Source organism: Harpegnathos saltator, unplaced genomic scaffold (assembly GCF_003227715.2).
Source record: "Harpegnathos saltator strain DR-91 unplaced genomic scaffold, Hsal_v8.6 scaffold58, whole genome shotgun sequence".
Lineage (NCBI taxonomy): Eukaryota > Metazoa > Arthropoda > Insecta > Hymenoptera > Formicidae > Harpegnathos > Harpegnathos saltator.
In genome coordinates, this window is record NW_020230404.1 from 3,016,155 (window position 1) to 3,038,505 (window position 22,351).

General features: G+C 43.2%; 4 protein-coding genes across 16 annotated transcripts; 2 read left to right on the plus strand and 2 right to left on the minus strand.

Annotated features, from left to right (window-relative positions):
* Positions 1-236: 236 nt before the first annotated feature.
* On the minus strand, positions 237-7,178 carry slif (cationic amino acid transporter slimfast). Of its 4 annotated transcripts, XM_011148923.3 has the most exons (13): positions 4,665-5,138; positions 3,962-4,101; positions 3,775-3,854; positions 3,247-3,505; positions 2,878-3,006; positions 2,462-2,722; positions 1,940-2,223; positions 1,584-1,821; positions 1,372-1,474; positions 1,104-1,267; positions 704-870; positions 478-586; positions 237-382 (listed from the first exon to the last, which is right to left on the minus strand). In XM_011148923.3, the coding sequence occupies exons 4-13, from the start codon at positions 3,473-3,475 to the stop codon at positions 258-260; spliced, it is 1,809 nt and encodes a 602-aa protein (XP_011147225.1). In that variant the 5' UTR covers positions 3,476-3,505; positions 3,775-3,854; positions 3,962-4,101; positions 4,665-5,138; the 3' UTR covers positions 237-257. The 4 variants fall into 4 exon arrangements, with proteins under 4 accessions (XP_011147225.1, XP_025159704.1, XP_011147226.1 ...); XM_025303919.1 differs by having other exon boundaries at positions 3,775-4,101; positions 4,311-5,138; XM_011148924.3 differs by lacking the exons at positions 3,775-3,854; positions 3,962-4,101; positions 4,665-5,138 and adding an exon at positions 7,020-7,178.
* Ssl1 (general transcription factor IIH subunit 2 Ssl1) lies at positions 6,407-10,851 on the minus strand. 4 transcript variants are annotated; one of them, XR_850154.3, is made up of 9 exons: positions 10,197-10,775; positions 9,931-10,026; positions 9,591-9,792; positions 9,366-9,494; positions 9,085-9,258; positions 8,633-8,889; positions 8,238-8,487; positions 7,020-7,958; positions 6,407-6,877 (listed from the first exon to the last, which is right to left on the minus strand). XR_850154.3 is itself a non-coding variant. In XM_025303921.1 (8 exons), the coding sequence occupies exons 2-8, from the start codon at positions 9,987-9,989 to the stop codon at positions 7,827-7,829; spliced, it is 1,203 nt and encodes a 400-aa protein (XP_025159706.1). In that variant the 5' UTR covers positions 9,990-10,026; positions 10,782-10,851; the 3' UTR covers positions 6,407-7,826. The 4 variants fall into 4 exon arrangements, 3 of the variants coding, with proteins under 3 accessions (XP_025159706.1, XP_011147231.1, XP_011147230.1); XM_025303921.1 differs by lacking the exon at positions 10,197-10,775 and adding an exon at positions 10,782-10,851 and having other exon boundaries at positions 6,407-7,958; XM_011148929.3 differs by having other exon boundaries at positions 6,407-7,958; positions 10,393-10,775.
* A 292-nt stretch (positions 10,852-11,143) lies between these two features.
* On the plus strand, positions 11,144-17,803 carry Chro (chromodomain-containing protein chromator). Of its 6 annotated transcripts, none has more exons than XM_011148900.3 (10): positions 11,144-11,287; positions 12,606-12,719; positions 12,910-13,052; positions 13,163-13,400; positions 13,479-13,651; positions 13,749-13,891; positions 13,962-14,174; positions 14,296-14,378; positions 14,515-17,238; positions 17,410-17,803. In XM_011148900.3, the coding sequence occupies exons 2-10, from the start codon at positions 12,665-12,667 to the stop codon at positions 17,505-17,507; spliced, it is 3,870 nt and encodes a 1,289-aa protein (XP_011147202.2). In that variant the 5' UTR covers positions 11,144-11,287; positions 12,606-12,664; the 3' UTR covers positions 17,508-17,803. The 6 variants fall into 6 exon arrangements, with proteins under 6 accessions (XP_011147202.2, XP_011147208.2, XP_011147204.2 ...); XM_011148906.3 differs by having other exon boundaries at positions 14,521-17,238; positions 17,410-17,594; XM_011148902.3 differs by lacking the exon at positions 11,144-11,287 and adding an exon at positions 11,305-11,388 and having other exon boundaries at positions 17,410-17,594.
* Positions 17,804-20,050: 2,247 nt separating this feature from the next.
* Positions 20,051-22,279, plus strand: LOC105187841 (uncharacterized). Of its 2 annotated transcripts, XM_025303784.1 has the most exons (7): positions 20,051-20,243; positions 20,341-20,434; positions 20,744-20,894; positions 21,165-21,426; positions 21,552-21,664; positions 21,777-21,974; positions 22,060-22,241. In XM_025303784.1, exons 3-7 carry the CDS (start codon positions 20,763-20,765, stop codon positions 22,231-22,233), a joined length of 879 nt encoding a protein of 292 aa, XP_025159569.1. In that variant the 5' UTR covers positions 20,051-20,243; positions 20,341-20,434; positions 20,744-20,762; the 3' UTR covers positions 22,234-22,241. The 2 variants fall into 2 exon arrangements, with proteins under 2 accessions (XP_025159569.1, XP_025159570.1); XM_025303785.1 differs by having other exon boundaries at positions 20,058-20,243; positions 20,341-20,894; positions 22,060-22,279.
* Positions 22,280-22,351: the final 72 nt, after the last annotated feature.

Genomic DNA, 22,351 nt, shown 5'->3' on the forward strand with positions numbered 1-22,351 from the left:
GGAATGATATTTTCGACTCTCTGGTGGATTCTCGCTGGGAAGATGGACACGCTTTAAAAGATGGCGAGAAATAAATCGCTGCCTACATATCCTATCTACAAGTACGACCGTACGCCTTAAGCGCTACACATTCGCGTATTTTTGCATTAGCTGTTGTGTAAAATCGTCCTTTTCGGTCGTTCTTTCGGCTCGGCATGGTAAGGTTGCGATAAAATTTTACGCCTCTCCCTTTTTTCATTTTTTCCTCGCATAAGTTTCTACGGATGTGTGATCAATATTCGAAATTTCTCCACACATTTTTCTTGCAATTTGTCACTTTCCGCCTTATTTTTCTTCCCTTGTTCACTATGGTTGATTCCGTAAAAACCATAAATACAGAAGCCTATACACGAGATAGATAAATGTTCAACTTTTGGACCTTTTTTAGATAAGTTTTGCGTTTTTATAACTGTGCTTTTTATAAATTACGGAACTTACCGATCAACAACCAAACTGCGAATCTAATCCATGTAAAAACATCCAGTTGTAACATTAAATATGCATTTATAAAAATACTGAGACACGGAACAAGCGGGACGAGAGGTACCTGTGGTACATCATAAGAACATATATCACATTGACGTCGATAATTTTCAAAGTCTCCACATCCCGTTGCGATACGATGCGGGGTAACTGTGTGTCTTCACAGCACACGTGTTCTTACCTTGAAAGACAGCTGAATCTTCTGTACCGGTTGCCTACCGATTGCCGCTATATTTAGAAAAAGAACCGTCACGAGTATAACTAGTATCACAGATACTATCGCGTCCCCAGCGACTAATTGTGTGCCCATGTTGCTGGTCAAAAATGCGATAATACATATAACAATACCTGTAATAATCATCGCGAATTACAGACAGTCGCGCATTTGTGTGTGTGTGTGTGTGTGTGTGTGTGTGTGTGTGTGTGTGTGTGTGTGTGCGTGTGTGTGTGTGTGCGTGTGTGCGTGTGTGTGTGTGGGCGCGCGCGCGCGCGCACGCGTGTGTATGCGGACCACGGGCACGACGGTGGGTTTGCTGTTATAACAATCAGCTATGCTGTATCAATCCGACTCACGAACTCACAGAATAAAGCGATGCTGATATTGGCGATCTTGCTGGTAAGCTCTGTCGGTTCCTTTTGATTGTGCAAATTGAACAGTTCTCTAAATAGATTTACAGATACAAATTGACAATTGCTCAGTGTCGGCGCAGTATGAGCGTTGCAAGAATTCTCCTCCTTTTGATATCTGCAACGGAGAACAATAATTTGGTATACAGATATGACACACTTATTACACAGCTTTACGCTGACGTGATGATTCACAAACGAACGACGACGGTCGGACGTTACCTCAACACCAATACGCATATCGCTACTATTGTATACGCGAGTAAAGTACCGATAGACATCATGTCGATCAACTGTTGCAAGTTAAAAATGAGCGTCATAAGACCTGCAACAGAGAGCACAGAGTCACTACCAATCGAGAAGATTCGAGAAGCAGAAGAAAGGACGTTTCGCATGATCTGTGATGTGTGATTCTTCGCTGAATTTGCACCCACCGATAAGTAGACCAGACAGCACCGTACCGCGTATAGGCGTCATAGTTTTGGGATGGACCTTGGAGAGAGTCTTGAATATTATTCCATCGCTTGCCATGGCGTACAGTACGCGGGGCAGTGGGAACATAGCGCCCAAGAGACTGGTACACAACGCGAATACCGCACCTACGTTGACGATCCATTTAACGGCAGGCCATCCGATCTCATCGAACGCGTGTGGAAACGGCGCGTCCGCATTCTAAACACGAATTCACACTCGCTTTAGACTAGACCAGACCTGTTCCTACCATTTATTCGTTGACCGTTGCGCACATTCCAAGCGGTCTATTTTTTGTAGCGTGAACAGCGTGTATTACCTGAGCGTAATAAGGCAACATCATCGTTAGGACCGTCGAGATACTGAAATACGCTACGAATATAACGATTAAGGACAGTACGATCGCTAGAGGAATATGACGCTGTGGGTCTTTCGCTTCCTCGCCGGTGGTAGCGACAGCGTCGAATCCGACGAATCCGTAAAAACATTTTGCCGCTCCGACCATTACTCCGCCGACACCGAATGGCATGAATCCACCGGTACCAGCGTTCTTCACGGTACCTGGAATGTTCTCGGGCGCGATCGACCAGTTGGATGGATTCGCTGGAAATATTCAATGACGCGCGACCGCGCGATCACAAATTATCCGCGCTCTAACAACAAACCAAATATCCTACCAATTTTCTAAGTGGAAAGAGAGGAAAGAAAAAAGAGGAAGAAAGGAGTGAAGCCTCGAGCCAAATTTCTTTTCTTCTCCTCACGACTGGGAGGGGTGAGATGTGGTAGATCGAGTACATCGGGACAAATTCTAACATACGCGATACTCGACTCACCGGCTTACCTTTTATCGATCCTGCGACAATAATGATCGCGATTGTTGTCAAGTTTATAACGGTAAATACGTTATTTAAGATGGACGATTCCTTCACTCCTACGCACAGTAGCGCTACTAACAGCATTACCATCGCAAAAGCGAAGAAATCCGGATACTCCGACAGAAAGGACACATCTATAGGCATGAAGGAACGCATAGTATTACCAATGACATTTCCTATAAGTGCATCGACATAATTACTGAGACCTCGAGCTACGCTCGCAGTACCTGCGAAGAAAAAAGAAAAAGAAAAACGAAAAAAGATGAGAAGAGAAATTTTATTTTTATTTTTACCAACGACAATTCGATTCTCCTCATTGAGGAGAATATTGAATTTTCATCGTCACACACATACATACACACACACACACACATATACTCACCAATTACATACTCTAGAATTAAATTCCATCCTATGACGAAAGCAACAAACTCGCCTACTGTTACATAACTGTAAACGTACGCTGAGCCAGCCTTTGGTACTCTCGATGCGAATTCCGCGTAGCACATACCTACGGAACGAAAAAAAAGAAGAAAAGGAGGAATAAAGTTAGTAGACATAAGAGTATCTGCGATACGAAAGAGAGACTGAGCTGATGCTGCTGAGCAGTGGCTAATTTCTCGCAGTTCTCGATGCGAAACGGCTTCATTTGCAAATACTTGCGAAGAATGAAGAGAATCGAGTTTTTCAAAGCGGACCAATTGCCACCGACTTTAGCTGCAAATCTCAGCTCAGGTGGATATTTTATTACCCGCAAGAGCGGACGCGACGGCGGCTATGAGGAAAGAGATACAAACGGCAGGCCCGGCTGTGTCTTTGGCCACGCTTCCAGCGAGCACGTAAACGCCTAAACCAAGAGTCGCACCCACGCCGAGCGCAGTTAGATCGAATAAACCAAGCACCCGTGCTAGTTCACCTTTCCCCTCTGCATTCTTCTCGATGCGTCTACGCGACAACGCTTTCCACAGCCGGTTCGTCATATCAACTCAGACGACTCCTCTCTCCCGTACCTGCGCACAATGTCGCACATTCGTATATCATATAGTTTATAGATTATTATTTACGATTATTTACGAAAGAACAACATCAAGGTTAGAAACAAATAGTCGCCCGACAGCTTCGTCGAAAGCATCGTATCACACGTCCATCTTATATTCTAAGGATTCAAGGATTTCGTCTGTATGTATCTTCCAAACGCTATATACGTACATATATTCTTCTATGTTTTGTGCACAATTGGAAGGAAAAAAGGAAAGAAAAAAGAAAATATGAAACTCACTTTCGGATCTGTCGCTTCGTTCTTATATAAGAACAAAAACATTGAACACTGGCCAGTTAGTCCACTTCCAAAGTGACGAACTTTTGTTCGAAGAAAGATATGAAAAAAGAACGGAAGAAGAATAATATACAGAGACAGACAGAGACGAAGAAAGCTTGATTCTCCTCTCGAGGGAAAACGTACGTACGTTTGTCCTCGCCTTTGGATTATCAGGTTTGTCCGTTTTCGAAGAACTTGTGCTGCTGGAGAGTGCACACGCGCATCAGTGCGCGACAAATTACAAAACGGAAGGAAGTGTTATTTCTGTTTCGTTTCAAATTATTGCACCTGCAGTTGAGATATGTGAAATGTGTATCGTTTTCGTATCAGGAGAACTTTTTAGAACAATTTTGTCCTAAAAAGTATGTCGTACAAGTAAGTAAACCGTGAAAATTCACAAGTCAAGCGAATGTTTCGCAAACGACTCGAGATTTTAATTTTTATAGAATTTACTAAAATGCCGGGACATGTTGTGTCGATTGAAGTCGCATAAATACCGTCCGACTTGATGTTACTGCCACACGACCTTGACGTTGAAAGCCGCGAGAAAAAGAAAAAAGAAAAAGAGAAAAAAAAAGTGTCACTTTCTCTCCGTTCACTCGTATAAATCCCAACACCACACGTGTCTCGTTCCGCTTTTGTTTGGAAAATTTCGCATATACTGATATAAAGTTTAGTACTATCCGGAGATGTGTAGGCTCAGATCCAAACAGCAAGGTCCAAATGTCTCGATTTTTGTTACGCGCTATTAAAAATACACGCTTCGTGTCGCGTGTATGTAAAATTAACAGTTCTACATTCGGTTTAAGCGAGACAGAAACTCACGTTCCGAGCAACTCAAATGTACATACCGTATGGTTTCAACTCGGTGAACACCGAACGAATGATATATTTTTTTTCTACGATAAGTCTAACACTGTACACGTTGTGTATGTAAAGGTTGCGTTTAGAGCCGTGTTGCGAAAATTATACTTATCAACGCTCCCCGTGCTTTGAACCGGACAGTTGCAAAATATACCATATCGTTGTGGCAAGACAGCGATAGCAGTCTTTGTATCAGCGATGAAATACACGCAAGCACGTTGCGTATCGATTTCGCGTATCGATTTCGTGAAGGTTTAACAATTTTTACATTCCCTTCCCCTCCTTTCACTCTTTATGGTATATTCAACCAGTTGCATGTGTAATAGAAGAGCGAGTCAAAACACACCGATACTAAAGTACTAAAATACTAATTTTACACAAATTGTCGTTAAGCGGAGGGGAGGGGAGCGCAAAAATGATTTCCGCCCAAACAGTAGCTGTAAGTATATTTAGAGAGAGAGAGAGAGAGAGAGAGAGAGAGAGAGAGAGAGAGAGAGAGGGAGGGAGAGAGAGAGAGAGAGAGAGAGAGGGAGGGAGAGAGAGAGAGGGAGGGAGGGAGGGAGGGAGGGAGGGAGAGAGGGAAGGAGGGAGGGGGAGAGAGAGAGAGAGAGAGAGAGAGAGAGAGAGAGAGAGAGAGAGAGAGAGAGAGAGAGAGAGAGAGAGAGAGATAACGAGCACGAGATGAGATACGGTAGACTGATCATCGATCGAAAGCCGACAATCGGCTACAAGATCAAACAGCAGCGTACACGGTTTCCGCTCTCACACTCTCATTGCGCGTTTGCAAAACATTTCTGTTTCGCATCGTGACGCGTGAAATCAACATAAGCGATATTTATTAAACGTCTCTTGCACTTGGTTTTGCTTAAGAAAAAAACACACTTCTTCACGTTACATCGCCTTGTCGTACATATATATGTGACAAACGTCATCAATGAGCCAATGCTAATCTGCTGTGACCACAGTCACATCAGACTGTTTATTTCGCGTTCGACATAAAATAAAACTTGACTTGACTTTAAAGACTCGTTATAATCTTTGGTCGGTAATGGGAATTGCAACTTTGTTACGTGTATGCATCTTACTGGACTGGATTATTGACTCGATTCAAATTGTTTGTTATCGAAAACTTGCACCAAAAGTTCTAGTTTCACATATTTATAATTAATAAATCATTAATCAACTAATGCAACGTGATCGTGGATCAATCGTGGATGCGCGCGTGTCTTGGCGCGCATGGTTTGTCTTTTATGTCTTTACGAAATATCGCTCGATCTTCCATTCCTTGTCATCGGCTGTTGCCGAGAGATACCGAATGCCGCTACATACATGCTGCGAATCGTAAATTTTCCTATAGCGCAAAAAATAATATGACAAAAGATTACTCCGCAGGCAATGTCAAGTAAATCACACGGTAACCACATGGTTTGTATATCCGATATCCGAAAAAAAAAGAAAATTTATGAAGAAAAACATTTATGATCAGGATATTTAGTCGAATCAGGAGAAAGTTACTTTGCTAACGATAACGCTACGCTGTTGTGTCGTACATTACATTAACGGAGTTAACTACAGAGTCATTATGCGTCAGAAACAATATGCGATTTGTAATGTGTGTGGGGATTACAATTACGTTATTTACGAGCCAGTGTTCTCTATACAGGCCAATATATACACGTACATGTTTGGTACGTGTATGTGTACATGTTGTATACGTGTACAATTGTACTAACCGCTGATTATTGCGAGGTTGCCAGTCTCGTGAGTACTCGCAAGTCGTGCCACGACAATGCGAAGGAGAAATATATTACTGGGAAACTAATATTTATTCTTAACATTAAAATCTGAACTCAAGTGCCGCGTGCAGTGTATATATATATATATAGTAATATATTTTTCTCCTTGACATATATATAGTTCTTTTAGTAAACTGATCCAAGAGTACATGCAGAAATGTACATTTGCGGTAGTAATTTACATTTTACTTAATGACTGAGCACGTGACTACACAGCGCATGACGACGTGCGGATTGCTTCGAATAGGCGTGTTCAGCTTTGCAAATTTCTTATCGTGTGTCGTTTTCCATGACAGATATATCGGTTTCTGTCATATCGGCCAACTTCGGCCAGTCGGAGCTATATTCCGACAATGTTTACATCGTCTTATGTTAATTATGTTTATTATTAATCACAAGAAAATCTGCAATGCAAGTGCAACATGTCCACTATAATATCGTTGTGTAAATGTACAAGTATTAAATAGCGATTGGTAAAGCAAACCTTACACTGGCGAAACATCTGAACAAATAATTACCGCAAGATATCTGGTTAAATAGGCTTACCAAATTTGGAAATATCAGCGCAAGTCTCGAGCGGAATACGTATCGCATGCACATAAATTCGACCGACAGGCATCGGCGGGTGACCAACAATTAATAACGTGCTTGTAGCGTCACGATGCTCACTTTCTACCTGTCTAGGTAGTAATAAGCTTCAATGTTCCCCCACCAAGTAAATATTGAAGTAGGACATTTGCGTTAGGAGCGGAGTCGTGCTACACTCGTCGTCGCACAAAAGTCCCAGTCACACGTGTAACTATCGAATATTGTTGCTCGCTACTTGGACGTATACACGCATTAATATGTTCAAAGATGTATCTCGCGTTGCACCTCTCTTACACAAGATACATTTGTGAATGTGCTGCTTCTCATCATAGCCACGTTATCGAGATCGCAACAGGATTTTCCTCTTTCTCTTATCGTATACACTATATCACCTGAATTATCAGTGCGAATAAGCCAAATTAGCCATTGACATTGCTGTAAAGTCGCAAGCAGATAGAGCGTGCAAGTAGACATTATTTCGACATTTTATATTTTATTTACTGTAAATATGTATGTATATAAATATGCATTTGTATAAGTTCCATATACCCGATATATTCCAGATATACGAGTGATTTGTACATTTATATTACAAGATAGATTTGGCTAGGTTGTAATGAAAGTTGTAAAACTGTAATTTTTTTTTTTACATGCAACTGTGTAACACGATACTTATACTCGTGACCTCTCGGTATTCACTATCGTGATAATTGCTCCAGAGAATATTACATGTGTATGTAATAATTTTTCGTCGAAGGGTATATTTTACGATTTATCCACCGATTTTTTATATGTCTCGGGATTTGTTGCGCAGCCAGGACATGTGTGTAAAGATTCGTGAATAAATATCTCACAATCCAAGCAAAATGGTTGATCACACTTTTCACAGATATATATCTAAAAAGATATAAATAAATGTATTATATGTAAATAAATGTATTATATAGTATTATATGCTATATCCTACTGATTGCATGTATTAATTTAGAGCGGAAGTATATTTCGCTTTTTATATCCACTACATACACGCGTGTGCGCGCACGTTTGTACATACGCATAGTACATTTTCTCAAGTGTCCCGTAGGAGAAACACTCAACTTTTCCTCTCAACACTCAACAATTCCAACAGTGTATAGAAATAATAATAATAATAATAATAAAAAAAAAAAGCATCACCTTTTTGTCCTTTTGAGTAAAAACTTTCTGGCAACCAAAACACGACGAGTGATTGTTTTCAAATTCAATTTCTGTAAAAGTTGCAACTGGAAACAGATAGTGATACGAGCGTGCCAAATGCGGAGCCGATACCAAAGTGAGACCGCAAGATCTACATTCTACGGGAAGTTCGCAATGTTTACTGAGACACTGGGGACATAGGTAACCTGTGCTCATAAGTTTGAACAATTCATCAGAACTTTCCGCATGACTGCAACATAATAAGAAACATTCGGGTATACATGTGCACTTTTTTGTCGTTTGGAAGATTACACGAGTTTGAAGATTGATTGATGATAATATCAATAAATACGAAGGTGTACGTTAAAATATTTTGCACACACTCACACACTTACCACATACACACTGTCATAGGTGTGTCTGTCACAGTGGAATGCAAAGCGTGATGAGGAAATCCCATTTTTACAAGCGCGGCATCTAATCGCGTTGCAGCGGGTGGAGGGTCTATATGCGAATTTAATTGCTCTTTGTAATGTTTATCATCGAGTGCTACCCCATGCTCGCCACCAGTGGCATTTGCCATTCGCTTACAGATATACAATTCGGCAGCTAATCCTATGACGCTACATCTAATGCCATCTGACTTCATGTTCTGGAATAATTTCAACATTAGAAATCTTTAAAGCAAATTTTAACTGATACACACACACACACACACACGTGCGCGCGCGCGCACACACGCACGCACGCACGCACGCACGCACGCACGCACGCACGCACGCACGCACGCACGCACGCACGCACGCACGCACGCACGCACGCACGCACCATAAAAGATAAAACATACTTGTATCGTCTCATTGATGTCTCCAGGATCACAAGTGGTAAGAGCTCCTATAATTATCAATATCTCTTTACTAGCATGCGATGGTAATAATCGTAATGACTTCAGAGCCAGTTCTAAGGAATTCTGTAGAGATGGTTCACCAGTTACCATTGTTTGCTGCAATGATTGTAATTCCTACAAACAATATATACATATATATATATATATGTGTGTGTTATCATAAAGTAAAGCTACATAAAATATGTGTTCTATATCTGAATGAAGGCAGAACATTATATTACCTTGATATGCTTCTTTGAATTACCAGCCAAGTCACTAATTTTCTCAGCTCTTTTATTTCTAGTAGTGATTACACCTAACTGACTTATAGGGTTTTGATAGAAGAATTCTTCAATAAAATTTTCTAGAAGCTTGGAATAAATAAATATTTAATAAACTACATGTACACACTTGTACACTATATACATATGTACACATACACACAAGTATATATTTCAATATTATACCTTCAGGGAACACAAGAAACGAGTTGGTTTCAAATCTTGATTTGACATTGATTCAGAAGCATCTAAGATGATATAAAGATGTCTCATCATCCCTAATCTGGCACCTTGTTTTCTTTCCAACTGACGCTTTCTCTTGGCACTAAGAATAATATCTGCCACAGATGGCTCCAATAATCCATGATCGTCTTCTTTGATCGCTTCCCTACAGTATATCATTACGCAATTAAGCTATTGAGCAAATATCGGATGTAAAATTTGCACTTGAATATTTAAAAGATACCATGAATACCAACATTATTATGTGTAATGGATATAATCGATTATTAAATAGAAAACATACCAAGTTTTCTCATAACCAGTCTCCCAGCGATATTCCTTTTCTTCTTCTTCCTCCGCCATCCCTTATCAAAGTTTGAGCTACTATTCGAGGACTATTCTGAAGTGAAAAGTAATAATGTCGATTGTCTAATATATATTAACAAACGTACATAGATACATACATACATATACATACATACACACACACACACGCACGCACACACACGCACGCACATATACACACACACACACACACACATATATATATATATATATACACGTACATACCATACACTACACGAAAGTAGGAAAATTTATAGTACCATCTTACACACATGCTCATATATAATTTATCTAATACGGAGAATAGGTTATAAAGTGGTTTATATCGTCATAACTGGTGTGTCTGAATAACTAGAAAATGTTATCGAAAATGCGAGAGGTTAGACGCATGCAGATCCGAGTCTGATCTTGTGTCACATACAAAAGATTTCAAATTTCCTCCGCCACTGTTGATATACTTTTCTCTTTGGGATACTAAATCACGCTTTACGAAACCGAACTTTCTATTTGCTTTGAACTTTTTTGTTTGCCTGTTCGTAAGTACGTGATTGTTCCATCCATCCAATTAGTCATTTGTAACCTATACATATTGGAAACGAAAACGTCTCCAGAGAAACATGCCCAAAATCATGAATTATTGTAGAAAAGAAAAAAGAACACAAGATCGAAAAGTTTAAAAATGAAATTTTTTCACTGAAAGAACTAAAGATTTAAATTTTGGATTATAAGAGCGGAAAGCGATCAACGATATGTCGAGAACAATATTTCGATATAGAAATATAAAGGACGCGAGAGACCACTGTTTCTCACACTAGCGAATTCGGTGGCGAAACGGTGGGACGGGACGAGAACCCCCCTCCCCCCGTCGCTGGGGCGGACCAAAAATATCGTCATTGTTTCGTGATTGTTACTTGGACTATTTCTCATCGATTATGTTTATCAAAGATGAAAGAGAAAGATGACGCTCGAAATGAAAATCGAAAGGATAAACGAATCTGCGATTATAGAGATTATCACACAGTCAAGAAGGGGCAAAATCTGAATTCTCGATTTGTAGCACGTATCGAAAGGAAATGTCAACAGACAGTTGATTTCCCGCCAAAAGATTCTCTCTCTCTCTCTCTCAGGATAGGCTGGGTGGACCGGGGCAGTCTGGGACAGACCGGGTAGACCGAGTAGACGGATAGAGGGCGAACGGGCGGCCGCCATTGGCGCCACTGTCAGTCGACGCGGTTGCTGTTTTCGTCCTGTCTCGCACGACGACGAGCAATTTTCTGGATCGAGGAAAATCAAGCCGATCGCCAACTTAACAGTGTGTAAGTGAACACCATTGATTTGCTTTCGCCGATCCATGCCGTTGATCGATTTCGTCTCCTGCCATGGTGTGTTCGAAAAGCATTCACGTCGAGGACAGGAAGTGAGTAGGTCGTAGAAAGAGTTTCAGCGACGAGAGCCATCTTTGACGAGCATCGGCTTGGCCGTGAAGCGAGAGGAAACCGTCGAGCTTAACGTCGACGACAACGACGTCACGTCGCCGGCGATGGCACCTGTTTCTCGCAAATCGTTGCCGCGTCATCCTCACGTGTATTTCTCGCGGTTGGGAAATGAGTCTTCGTTCGTGAAATAACGTGAAACAAAGCTGCTCGTGCGGAACGTGGCGGGAATAAATCGGAGAGTGAGTGTAGCTTGCCGCCCCCCCTCCCCCCTCCCTCTCCTGTGCCCCCTCGGTTCGCAACTCACACGCCGCTGGTCGCGTTTACAATCGCCCCGCATCCTGGCGTCCATTCTCGACGTTGTGTTATTTATGCGGGGCTATGTATTGAATTTGAACGTTAGTAACGGAGCAGCCGGACGGAGTCGCCGGATATTGTTACGGTCGCGCAACGACGTAGCGCATGGTACGATGCGCGCGAGTGCCACGAGTGCACGCGCGAGAATCGAGGTGCAATCGCGCGTGCACGAATCGTGGTAACGGCGCGGCGAGTGTTCTCTTGAAAAAAAAATACTCCCAGTTCGATCGCGATTGCCGGCGTGGTGTTGCGCTTCGGTCAATCGAACGCCGTTCGGGTAATCCGGTGAGAGACTCCGAGTCCGAGCGGGTGATATGCGCGCGTTGCTCGTTTCTGTTCTCCTCGTGGCTCGTGTAGGGAGCGGGAAGATTGGTCGTCGAAACATCCGATATCCCGTGTGGGAAAAAATTGAATTTTCTCAGCCCCTCTTTCGCCTCCCCTCTTTCGCCCGCGTCGCACGCGTGGAAGTCGATAACGTGTGTAGCTTATTCGCCCGCGGACGAGTCCCTATGCTATTGTGAGCGACTGTTCGTAACCAATGCTCTAGCCTGCTATCCTCTTTCTTGCGCTATCGTCCCGGCTCCCGCGAGAGCTTTCCAGAGATTGATCTGTAGAGACTTCTGTATCGTGTTGCTCTCCTTCGTCGAACGCATCGGTCGAGTCTTTTAACCTCGAGTTGCGAATTTAACTCTGCGGTGTGTAAGTTACGACAAGTCGTCGTCACAAACGCAATATCAAGATGATACGAATGCTTAGCATTTGTACGATCATACGTGTTTCGCTGAGCATCTATATATTTGCGTCATCCGTGCTATCACCAATGCTAATCTGTGCTGTTTAAAAGTTTCAGAAAATAAGCATCGCCAGAGAGATCTAAAGAATTAAATAAACCTACACAACAGAATGGAGGGAGATGATGGCCCTTCGGCCATTAGTAACAAACCTACTATTATCAAAGGTATTTATTACACAAAATGCTTGCGCGCATATATCCTCATTTGTTCATTATACTTGTTATTTATACTCGCCGATTAATATCTCTTGTCTGGATACCTTTGTTCCTCCTTAGACCTTAATCAAAAGAGATATATTTTACTTAATAAATTGCACCTCGAGGGTGTCATTCTGCTATTTTGATATTTTATCAGCGGCGCAAGAGGAAATGGGACGACTGGATGTACTAGTTTGCGGACAGTGTCATAGTGTGTTTCACTTTATCGAGGAATTTCAGGAACACCGCACAAAAGTAGGAGCTTGCTCTCAAGTGTCGCACTTTCGTGAAAATACCGATGTTAGTATCTATCATGTTCTGTGTCGAACCGTTGTATCGGATCAAGATCAATTGTATGTCATTCCTTTTTTGCGAATGATCCTAATGTCAGAACCTTTCCGTACATATAGAATGGGCAGAAGGCGCAAGTTTGGGCATTTCTGCTATGGAAAGACTCGCAGATTCAACAGGAAGGCAATGACAAAGATGCGACTAACCCTTGGAAACTGTATCAGAAATGGTGCAGGATGGACACACACGTTAGAGATTCGTGGATCACAGCGGGAAAAACCATACAAACCTTCACAAAAATTAGTAACGCAAAGATGCAAGATACACCGAGGCAGATTCAATCAAACACCACCGAAGGTGATGTATCTCTTAACGCGAGGTCGGGGGCTAAGGATAATACGTCGGCTCATTGTCCGCTCGTCGTAAACTTTGTAGGTACCAAACCCATAGTAGTTCGCAAAGTCATTAGAAATGGACAACCGGAGGAAACAGGCGATACCAAGAAAGACACCTCAAAGACGATGGTGGAAACAAAGGCACAAGAGCCTATGGAGGTCGAGACCGACAAGAGGGAGAAACCGAGGCTAAAGCCATCGATTAAGCCGAAGGTTCAACATCGTTTGTGACGCATGTTTACGTGTACAAAGTGTTTGTATACTTTTACATTCGTTCCACTTGCTAATCAGATTACTTAACTTTGTGCAGAATAAGTCTGGCAAGGCAGCTACCGACGAGGATGCAGCAGATCTGAGTAACGAGGAGTATGTTGTCGAGAGAATTTTAGCAAAACGTCTGAATACGAAGAAGAAGTGCGCGGAATATCTGATCAAATGGGAAGGTTACGCAAAGTGGGTATCTCTCCCTTTTCAAAGAAGCAAATAAAATAACGCAACAGTATAAAATAAAAACACTTTACAGCGAAGACAATACATGGGAGCCCGCGGAGAACGTAGCGGTTTGCAAAAATTTGCTGGAAGAGTTCGAACGAAATCTCGCTAAGCAGAAGGAGATGAAAGCTGCTCAGCAACAGACCGGTACGAAAGTCGTGGCACGTACGAGTTTACCCGCGCAGAAAACAGTCATAAAAGTCGAAGCCAGCAAACCTGGACCGAGCACAGCGTCTCAAGCAGGGTGAGCGCAGCGGCCTCGCGATCTTTCGTAGTTTTTATTTCAAGTCGAGCGCGTGCTATGTCTCGCGATATTTCATGCGCAACGCTCGCTGTACGCGTGTGTGTCTGTCTCTGTTTGTCAGGAGACCGATGCGGTCCAGTAAGTCAAAAGCGATGGATCAAGTGAAGCAGTGGGTCGGTTCGATGAAGGACGAGGACAATGATCGTGCGTATTTATTCGTTCGTCATTATTATATCGTACCACTCTTAATTCGACCGATTCGATTATTATTAGTATTATAGGTATCGGGCATTGTTCCGCTGATGTATGTGTGTGTATTTGTTTATACGCCTACGTATAGTAACAGGTAAGAGAAGGATCGATTACTCGGATAGCGACTCGGAGGATGGCGGAGGTAATGCTGCAAAGAGGACGAAAGCCGACACAGGAAGCGACGACGAATGGACTGGAGAGTCCGAAGATGAGAGATTGATGGGTCGTAGCGACGTGATTCAACGTGCTTTCAATCGCGCTAACGCTCAGTCCAACGGATCCAACAGAGCATCCGTCTCCACTACCGATTTAGCGACTTCGTTGGGACTGCAATCGCCCGAAGGGGCAAAATCCAATCAGCCTCCCGTTCTGGTGGCCAATGCCAAAGGAGTCGTTAAAGTCGATCCCAAACAGATGCCGAATTTATCTTCCGGCGTTTACGTCATGTCGCGAAAGGACGGTATCATCAAACTGGACTCGTCTCCCAGTGGGAAACTAGCGGTCAAAGGATCTCCCACGACGCAGGGTGTTTTGATGGTGCAAAATCGAGATAACACGAATGTAGTGAGGAAGCAAGTAATCTCGACGTCGCAATCGAACTCGATGACTCCTGTGAAGGTAGTCTCGAAGATGGACGGCAGCCAAGTGGTAACCCAGATGAAGGTGGTCACCAAGTCTATCACGCCCAAGACGGCGAGTGTACAGAAGATGGAGCCTATTAAAATACAGCCGAAACCGGACCCGTCGCAGTTACAGCAGATACATGTTGTAACCGCGGTACCAGCACCGATAACTCTACAACCACGAATAGCCGCGGGTATAAGACCCGCTTCAGTCACGCCTCAACGAACAGCGGACGGTCGTCCTTTGTTGCCTAGACCGGCCCTAAGGGCTACAGCGCCGACCAGCGTTCTCGGTACTATACGCACACCGGTCAGAGCACCGTCTCCGAGGCAGATACAGCCACAGACGCCACGTCAGATGCTGCAGAAACGCACGACAACGGTCGTGAGTACAACAACGCAAGCCGTTCCGTCGAACGCCGCTAACACGGTCACGCAGATCAGGCCGAAATTCACGGTGCTTACCGCGCAACCGAAGCAGGTGATCAAGACAGGCGGTGGCGTAACCAGTCTGGTGCAGCAAGCACAGAAACAACAGTCCCCGAAGTCACCGGTGAGCAAGACGCAGACGCTGTCTCCGCAGCAAAAGTTACTGATGATAAAGAGGAAAGCGCAAGAGGCGGCCGGCATAATAAAACCGGGTGGTGGTCGTGGACTTTTGGCAGGTGCTCGCGCCGCTGCGGGACGCGGCAGGGCGAAAGTAACCGAATCCTCCCCTACGACGATCGCGCATGTGGGAGGGGGGAACAAACCCAAGGAGAGTAAACTGGCCGAGGGTGATGGGCTGCACATGGAATTTCACGAGGTTGGCTCGGAGGAGAGCAGCAGCGAGAGCGAACCGGACTTGCCCCCGCCCGATCCAGATACCATCGCAGCTCCCGAGCCGGACAGCCCACCGCGTCCGTTTACACTGTGTCCTCTCACAGGACGTATAATGGGCCCGGACGGCGAACCGCTCGAGCAGCAGACGGAACAGGAGCCTGAGCCGCCGACACCTTTGGCCACGACGTTGTCCAGCGCGAAGACAGCCTCTCTCACGCCCGAGACCGCGACGCCAGAAGCCACGGCGGGTACAACCACTACCATCGTTACCAACACTACCACCGCTACTACCACTACCAACATCACCAGTACCACTACCGCCGCCACCACCACCACTGTCTCCACTAGTAACACCAACAACAACAATATTACCACCACCGCCGCCGCCACCACCATCACCACCACCACCACCACCACCAACGCCAACACCAACACCGCGATCATCGCCATCGCCGCTGCCGCCGCCGCCGCCGCCGCCGCCGCCGCCGCCACCACCACCACCACCACCACCACCACGACCACTGCTACCACCACTACCGCCACCACCGCCGCTACCAGTAGCCACAGTCCCACCGGCGTCGTCACCGCGGCGGCCGCAACCGCTGAATTAGTCTTACCTTCCCTCGACTCGCTCACGGCGGAGAGCGGTGGCATGGTGAGAGTCGAAATGAGTCCCGGTGGTACCACGGGCACTATCGTCCAAACCGGCGAAACTGCGCAGATAAATCTGTCAAGCGTCGCGGTAACCGCGCCGGATCTACCTTGTTTGGACGACACAGTGCCGGCAGTTCCGGCGACAACCACGTCCGCGACGACGTCCTTGACGGAGACCGTGTCAGGCACCAACGAAACATCCATCGCCGCAGCGTTGTCGACGGTCGCGGCGACACCCACCGGCGTCACTATGTCGGTGACAACGGCCGACGTCAACAAGAGCGAGGAGAAGACGTCGGAGTCGGAGAGAAAGGTAACCGACGAGGCGTCGAATCTGGTCACTATAGCCGAACACGGCGTCGTCTATCAGGTTGCGGGGCAAGCCGAAGACGGACAGACACTCTTGGTAACGCGCGGCGCTGACGGTGAGCAGCAATGCGTGTACGTTACTACCGAACAACAAGGGGACGATGGCTCCGTTTTGACGTTGGATCACGCTGTGGCCGAGGCCGTGGCGCAATTGATCCCGGACCAAGTAAATCTCACTCCTCAGTTTTACGTGAAGGAAGACGGTGCAGAACCGGCCGAAAATTCAATGGTGATGTCTATCATGGACAACGCAAACGCGACCGATGTAGCCGGCACTCAAGAAGACAACGACGGACAGGCCCAAGTGGTAGCTCAAGTGGTACAAGCCGAGGAACCCACCCCAGGTACGTACGATGTATATTCTCGATGTATATTTTTCGTAGCGATCGCAGCTAGAACGTATCTCCATTTCGCGAGAGATCACAAGCGCCATGCTTCGGCGCGCTGTACGACACTTTCGATCCGATCGAGTTCCAAACCAACAATCTTTTTTGTTTTTTTGTGTCCCTCTTTAGGTGGAACCAGGAGAGTGGTATTGCTCTTACCGGATGGAAATTTTATGATGACCGAGGTAGACGAGGAGCAATACGCCGCACTGGAGCTCGACAAGTGAAGAAGATATATGCGATTCTTTTTCGCAGTGAAGATACACGTGTAATTCTTTTGCGTACCAAGCAGAATGCACACGGCAACGTGTGCAACGACTTACGCGTTACGCGCAAATTGTACGCTTACGTGTGATCGTGATTTGTACATATGTAAGAACGTTCACCTCGTACGGTTGCGCTCGATGACGTAATCTTAAATATTATCGGCTAGAGTTAGATCAGGTATCGCAAAATGAGATGTAAAGAAAAGAAGAAGAAACGAGGAGAAAAAAATGAGTGAGTGAGAGAGAGAGAGAGAGAGGGGGGGGGAGAAGCAAGAAAGAACACGTCGAGAGAGAGAGAGATATCTAAAATTAAGATTAAATCAATCTTACGACGTTCTAGAAATATACGCTCAGAGTAACTAACCGGTATCTCGATTTTCGTGTTTACTTTTACCGCATAAAATAGCACAGACACTACGAATACAGAGCAAAGATAAAGCAGTACTTTCAATACAGTGACGTCATTGTAGTATGTTCGTAATTATTACATTGTATTTGTAGGATAGTTGAGTATATAATATGGGGTTTTATATTTTCCAAACAGTAATAAGCTTTGGTAAAAAGATAAAAAAAAGAAAGAGAGAGAGAGAGAGAGAGAGAGAGAGAGAGAGAGAGAGAGAGAGAGAGAGAGAGAGACAGAAAATCTTATTCCACGCATACAAAGTCCAAGATGACAGTATCGTATGGTTATCACAACGGACACATCTGTAATGAAGTGGATTTACTTTGTGACGAAACGTATATTGACATTACAAAGAATATCACAAAATGCTATTTATATCACAGGAAGTCTTGATTTCAAACTCGCGTGCGTTGCTTTCATTATATTGCGAGTGGTAACGGAGTATCATTACATGATATGATTAAAATGAAGTATTCTTGTATGAATCATTCGGATTAACAGTTATCCCATATTCGTTATACGATCGTAAAACGTGTCTTACATAACATGGACTATGTATGCTTATCTATAGGATAACTAAGTGCACTAATGAAACACTTGTAGTTTCCGAGTCTATAAGGCTTAAAATACAATGTTGTTGAACGGACAGGTACACAGCTGGCATCCTATCATATATCACATCACCTGTGTTTCTGCATCCAGATTGCGGACAAGTCTGATTTCGAGATAATGCATCGAAATGATCGCACGGGCGCGCTGTCGCATCGAATAACGATCAACGGATATATCTCGGCTTCATATATTATTTTAATTAAGAATTAATCATTGACAGCATTGCGGATAATGCGGATATAGCGTTGACGATTCAAATTCAACAAGGGTATTCGTTTTCCCTGTTTATTTTTATCGCATCAGTACGCATTTCAGTGTAATAGCGCAGACATTACGAATAGAGATACACACAAGTTGAATATTTGCGTCGCAGCAAAGATATCCAGTGACAATCAGAAGCTTTGTAGAATTGAGGAGAAGAACGAGCGATTCTAAACCATCTCGTAGCGTACATTGTGACACACACACACACACAGCTACGAAATATGACGGAGGATGCAATGTGTGTATGTATGTGCGTCGACAATCTTTTATCTTTGTTGGATCGTAGTATATATTGGAAGATATGCGGGCACACACACGTTTTTTTCTGTTTTGTTATTCATTCAACTTTGAAGTTTGCCATACAATCTGTACAATTATCGTGCAATTAGTGTCGTTTCAATTTCAGCACGCATGCATGCATGTATGCATGCACGTACACTCGTGAACTAAAAGGTATGTGCACCGATTTTTTGTTGACTTCGGAACGCGCTCCAACTTGAGGAGAAAGACAACCACTATTTCATACGTCAACGCTGTCACTTATTACGAGAGCAGAAGGATTGCATATACGAGTGTCAAATAAGTAGTGATTGTGGCATAGACACAAATGTCTTGGAGACTTTGAGTTATAATTGAAGAAATGAAGAAAACAAACAGTGATTGTGAAGAAAAGTGGCAAAAGGCTTCATAAAATTTATAAAACAGCATATTAAAGGAGAGTATTAATTATCTAATAATATTGTAAGTGAAAAATATTTTTAAATTTGAGAAAAATTTCTTTAATGTTAATTTTATAGCTATAAATCTGTCATCGACGTTAAATGAATATGTATGTAATGCTATCATTTACATAGGTGGAAAATTATGTTATTGCGCTCATAAAAAATAAGCAGCAGACGAGTGATATTTTTTTAACAAGATACTCATATCACTCAACTTGATCTGCTGCTTACTTCTGCTGAACACAATAATATAATTCCTCACCTATGGAAATAATTGCATTATATATATATATTTTCATTCAACGTCGATGACAAATTTATTAACATTAAAGAAATTATGGTTTATAACTTTTTTAACTTACACTCAAATTTAAAAATATTTTTCACTTAAAATATTATTAGACAATTAATACTCTCCTTTAATATGCTGTTTTACAAATTTTATGAAGCCTTTTGCCATTTCTCTTCACAATCACTATTTGTTTTCTTCATTAACTTCAATTATAACTCAAAGTCTCCAAGACATTTGTATCTACGCCACAATCACTACTTATTTGACACTCGTATATGCCATCTTTCTGCTCTCGTAATAAGTGACAGCGTTGACGTATGAAGTAGTGGTTGTCTTTCTCCTCAAGTTGGAGCGCGTTCCGAAGTCAACAAAAAATCGGTGCACATACCTTTTAGTTCACGAGTGTACGTAATATGTAAATGTTTCCAATGAAATATTAGCGATACATCGGTAGTACTCATTCAATACAGACATAGATTTCGCTTTTATTTTTCATTGCAGAAAGTTGTCTCGTTCAGACATCGTCATGGTATTTGGTCTTAAGTGAGATCTCAGCTGATGACAAGACCAATTCATAGCTCATAGATATAAAATGGTAATTTTGTCGTGCTAACTGAATTTTTTCTCGCGGCACAAATTTCTCCACGGAATACGAGTCACAATTTTCTATTGGATTGGAAATCCAAGTCAACACTTGTAATGCCCGCGACAAAACGGTATATTGTGGTATCCACGAAGCTCTTGTTATTCGGCAATTTCTTCTCTCTGTACCATATGTAACCTTAAAACGCGTACGCCAGCACTGCGATTATCTACGCTAATCTGTACGTCGCGCGATATACGGGCAAACGGGCTATTAACCAACAATTCATAGCTACGATGCATCATGTAGTTTTATTTTTAGAAAAATCAGATCAATTCCAATGTTTACCGAATTATCAATTAGTTTACCGGAAAGGAAAAATATAATGAAAACAGAGGCACCGAGAACTGTTCTAATCGCGATCCCTAATTCTGTGGAATTTCGCAATTATGAATACAACAAGATATATCAGGTATGCGTCACAATATGTTTCACAAAAATTTTACACACACACACACACACACATACACACACATATATATATATATATATAAATTTTTGCAATGAAAAATGAAAGCAAAATCTGTCTATGTTGAATAGACGGTATCGGTGTATCACTATTTTATAGAAATTATGTGTGTACATACACTATGTACGTACACTATACGCGCGCGCGCATACACACACACACACACACACATATATATATAGTGTGTAATTTTGCTTTCATTTTTCATTGCAGAAAGTTGTCTCGTTGCAAAATGTCAGTACGTCTTTAGCGAGATTTCAACTAATGGCAAGACCAATCAATTCTCGATTCACCGTCACAATTGATTCCAAAAGGCAAAGGGGAAGTATTCCTCCTGGAATGCGCGTAAAACTAGTCGTTTCTTTCCGTTGTGACGTCCTGGACGAATCTGAGGAAGCGGTAACGGTAAATGTACAACGAGGACGTTCGGTAATTATCAGGTTAAGCGGATATCGAGATCCACCGATATTGAGAGGTAAACGAAAGTGTAGTTATCACGCACGTTAAAACGTAAATACTGACAAACAGAGGGTAAAACGTCGCAAACAAGAGAATGCAAGAGTTCCCTTTTGTGTGTATAACGTGCATCGTTATTCGCAGTGTTTAACGTTCCGTGCTTTCGACATTCAAGACGATTATCGCACACAATGGCAAGGAGTACAGAGGAGTGGGTCATGGAAATTCCATTTGAACAAGTATCTTCCTCCAAGGAGGTACAGTTTATGTCTCTTTTATCTTTCAGCGTTCAACAGCGTTCCGCCGCGTGTAACCCGCGAGTAAAATTGTGTCACCAAGGAAGAAATGAAACGAATGAAAATCTTGCAGTTTACTGCAACAAGCGGCGATGCATCGAGCACATCTACGGAGGAGGATCTTCCGCACTGTAGACGATCGAGGAGCTTCGATTGCGGAACTTGCCTCGTAGGAGAAGAAACAATTTTACATCTGACCGTAAAGAATATCGGCGGTGAGGGAAGATTTTTCGTTATGAGCGAGATGGACTGGTGTTCGATGCATATCGAGGTAAGGGTGAAACATCATTACAGCAGGACAGCAGGACAGAAGCAGCAATTACGTTATTGTCTGTAATATCCGTCTTGCTCTCCAGGATGTCACTGACAAAAATATGCTGATTCTAACCAAGTGTTTTGCTGTGTGGCCAGCATATTTTACACTCAGACCGCAAGAATATATACACTTGCATCTCTATTTCTTCCCTGATGCTCATGGAACGCATGTAAATTATAATAACGCGAGGAAATCAAATATCCGGCTATCATAATTCCCGGCTAAGCGACGTGCTTCTCGAACATTAGGTGGAAACGTTGTACGCGATATGCGACAATTGCTCCGTGATGACGATGGAGATTATCGGAGACGGCGTCACGTGTGAGCAGCTA

What these genes read in the sequence shown, in the direction of transcription:
- Chro (XM_011148900.3), top strand. Translation starts at nt 12,665, where the DNA reads ATGGAGGGAGATGATGGCCCTTCGGCCATTAGTAACAAACCTACTATT. An exon ending in TCAATCAAACACCACCGAAG is followed by an intron (nt 13,401 to 13,478) that starts GTGATGTATCTC and finishes TAAACTTTGTAG; the next exon opens with GTACCAAACCCATAGTAGTT. An exon ending in AGCCATCGATTAAGCCGAAG is followed by an intron (nt 13,652 to 13,748) that starts GTTCAACATCGT and finishes AACTTTGTGCAG; the next exon opens with AATAAGTCTGGCAAGGCAGC.
- slif (XM_011148924.3), bottom strand. Translation starts at nt 3,475, where the DNA reads ATGACGAACCGGCTGTGGAAAGCGTTGTCGCGTAGACGCATCGAGAAG. An exon ending in TGTTGCCTTATTACGCTCAG is followed by an intron (nt 1,822 to 1,939) that starts GTAATACACGCT and finishes ATTCGTGTTTAG; the next exon opens with AATGCGGACGCGCCGTTTCC. An exon ending in AGATTCAGCTGTCTTTCAAG is followed by an intron (nt 587 to 703) that starts GTAAGAACACGT and finishes GATGTACCACAG; the next exon opens with GTACCTCTCGTCCCGCTTGT.
- LOC105187841 (XM_025303784.1), top strand. Translation starts at nt 20,763, where the DNA reads ATGTTTACCGAATTATCAATTAGTTTACCGGAAAGGAAAAATATAATG. An exon ending in AATACAACAAGATATATCAG is followed by an intron (nt 20,895 to 21,164) that starts GTATGCGTCACA and finishes TTTTCATTGCAG; the next exon opens with AAAGTTGTCTCGTTGCAAAA. An exon ending in AAGTATCTTCCTCCAAGGAG is followed by an intron (nt 21,665 to 21,776) that starts GTACAGTTTATG and finishes AAAATCTTGCAG; the next exon opens with TTTACTGCAACAAGCGGCGA.
- Ssl1 (XM_025303921.1), bottom strand. Translation starts at nt 9,989, where the DNA reads ATGGCGGAGGAAGAAGAAGAAAAGGAATATCGCTGGGAGACTGGTTAT. An exon ending in ATTCAAAGAAGCATATCAAG is followed by an intron (nt 9,259 to 9,365) that starts GTAATATAATGT and finishes TATTGTTTGTAG; the next exon opens with GAATTACAATCATTGCAGCA. An exon ending in ACATCAATGAGACGATACAA is followed by an intron (nt 8,890 to 9,084) that starts GTATGTTTTATC and finishes AAATTATTCCAG; the next exon opens with AACATGAAGTCAGATGGCAT.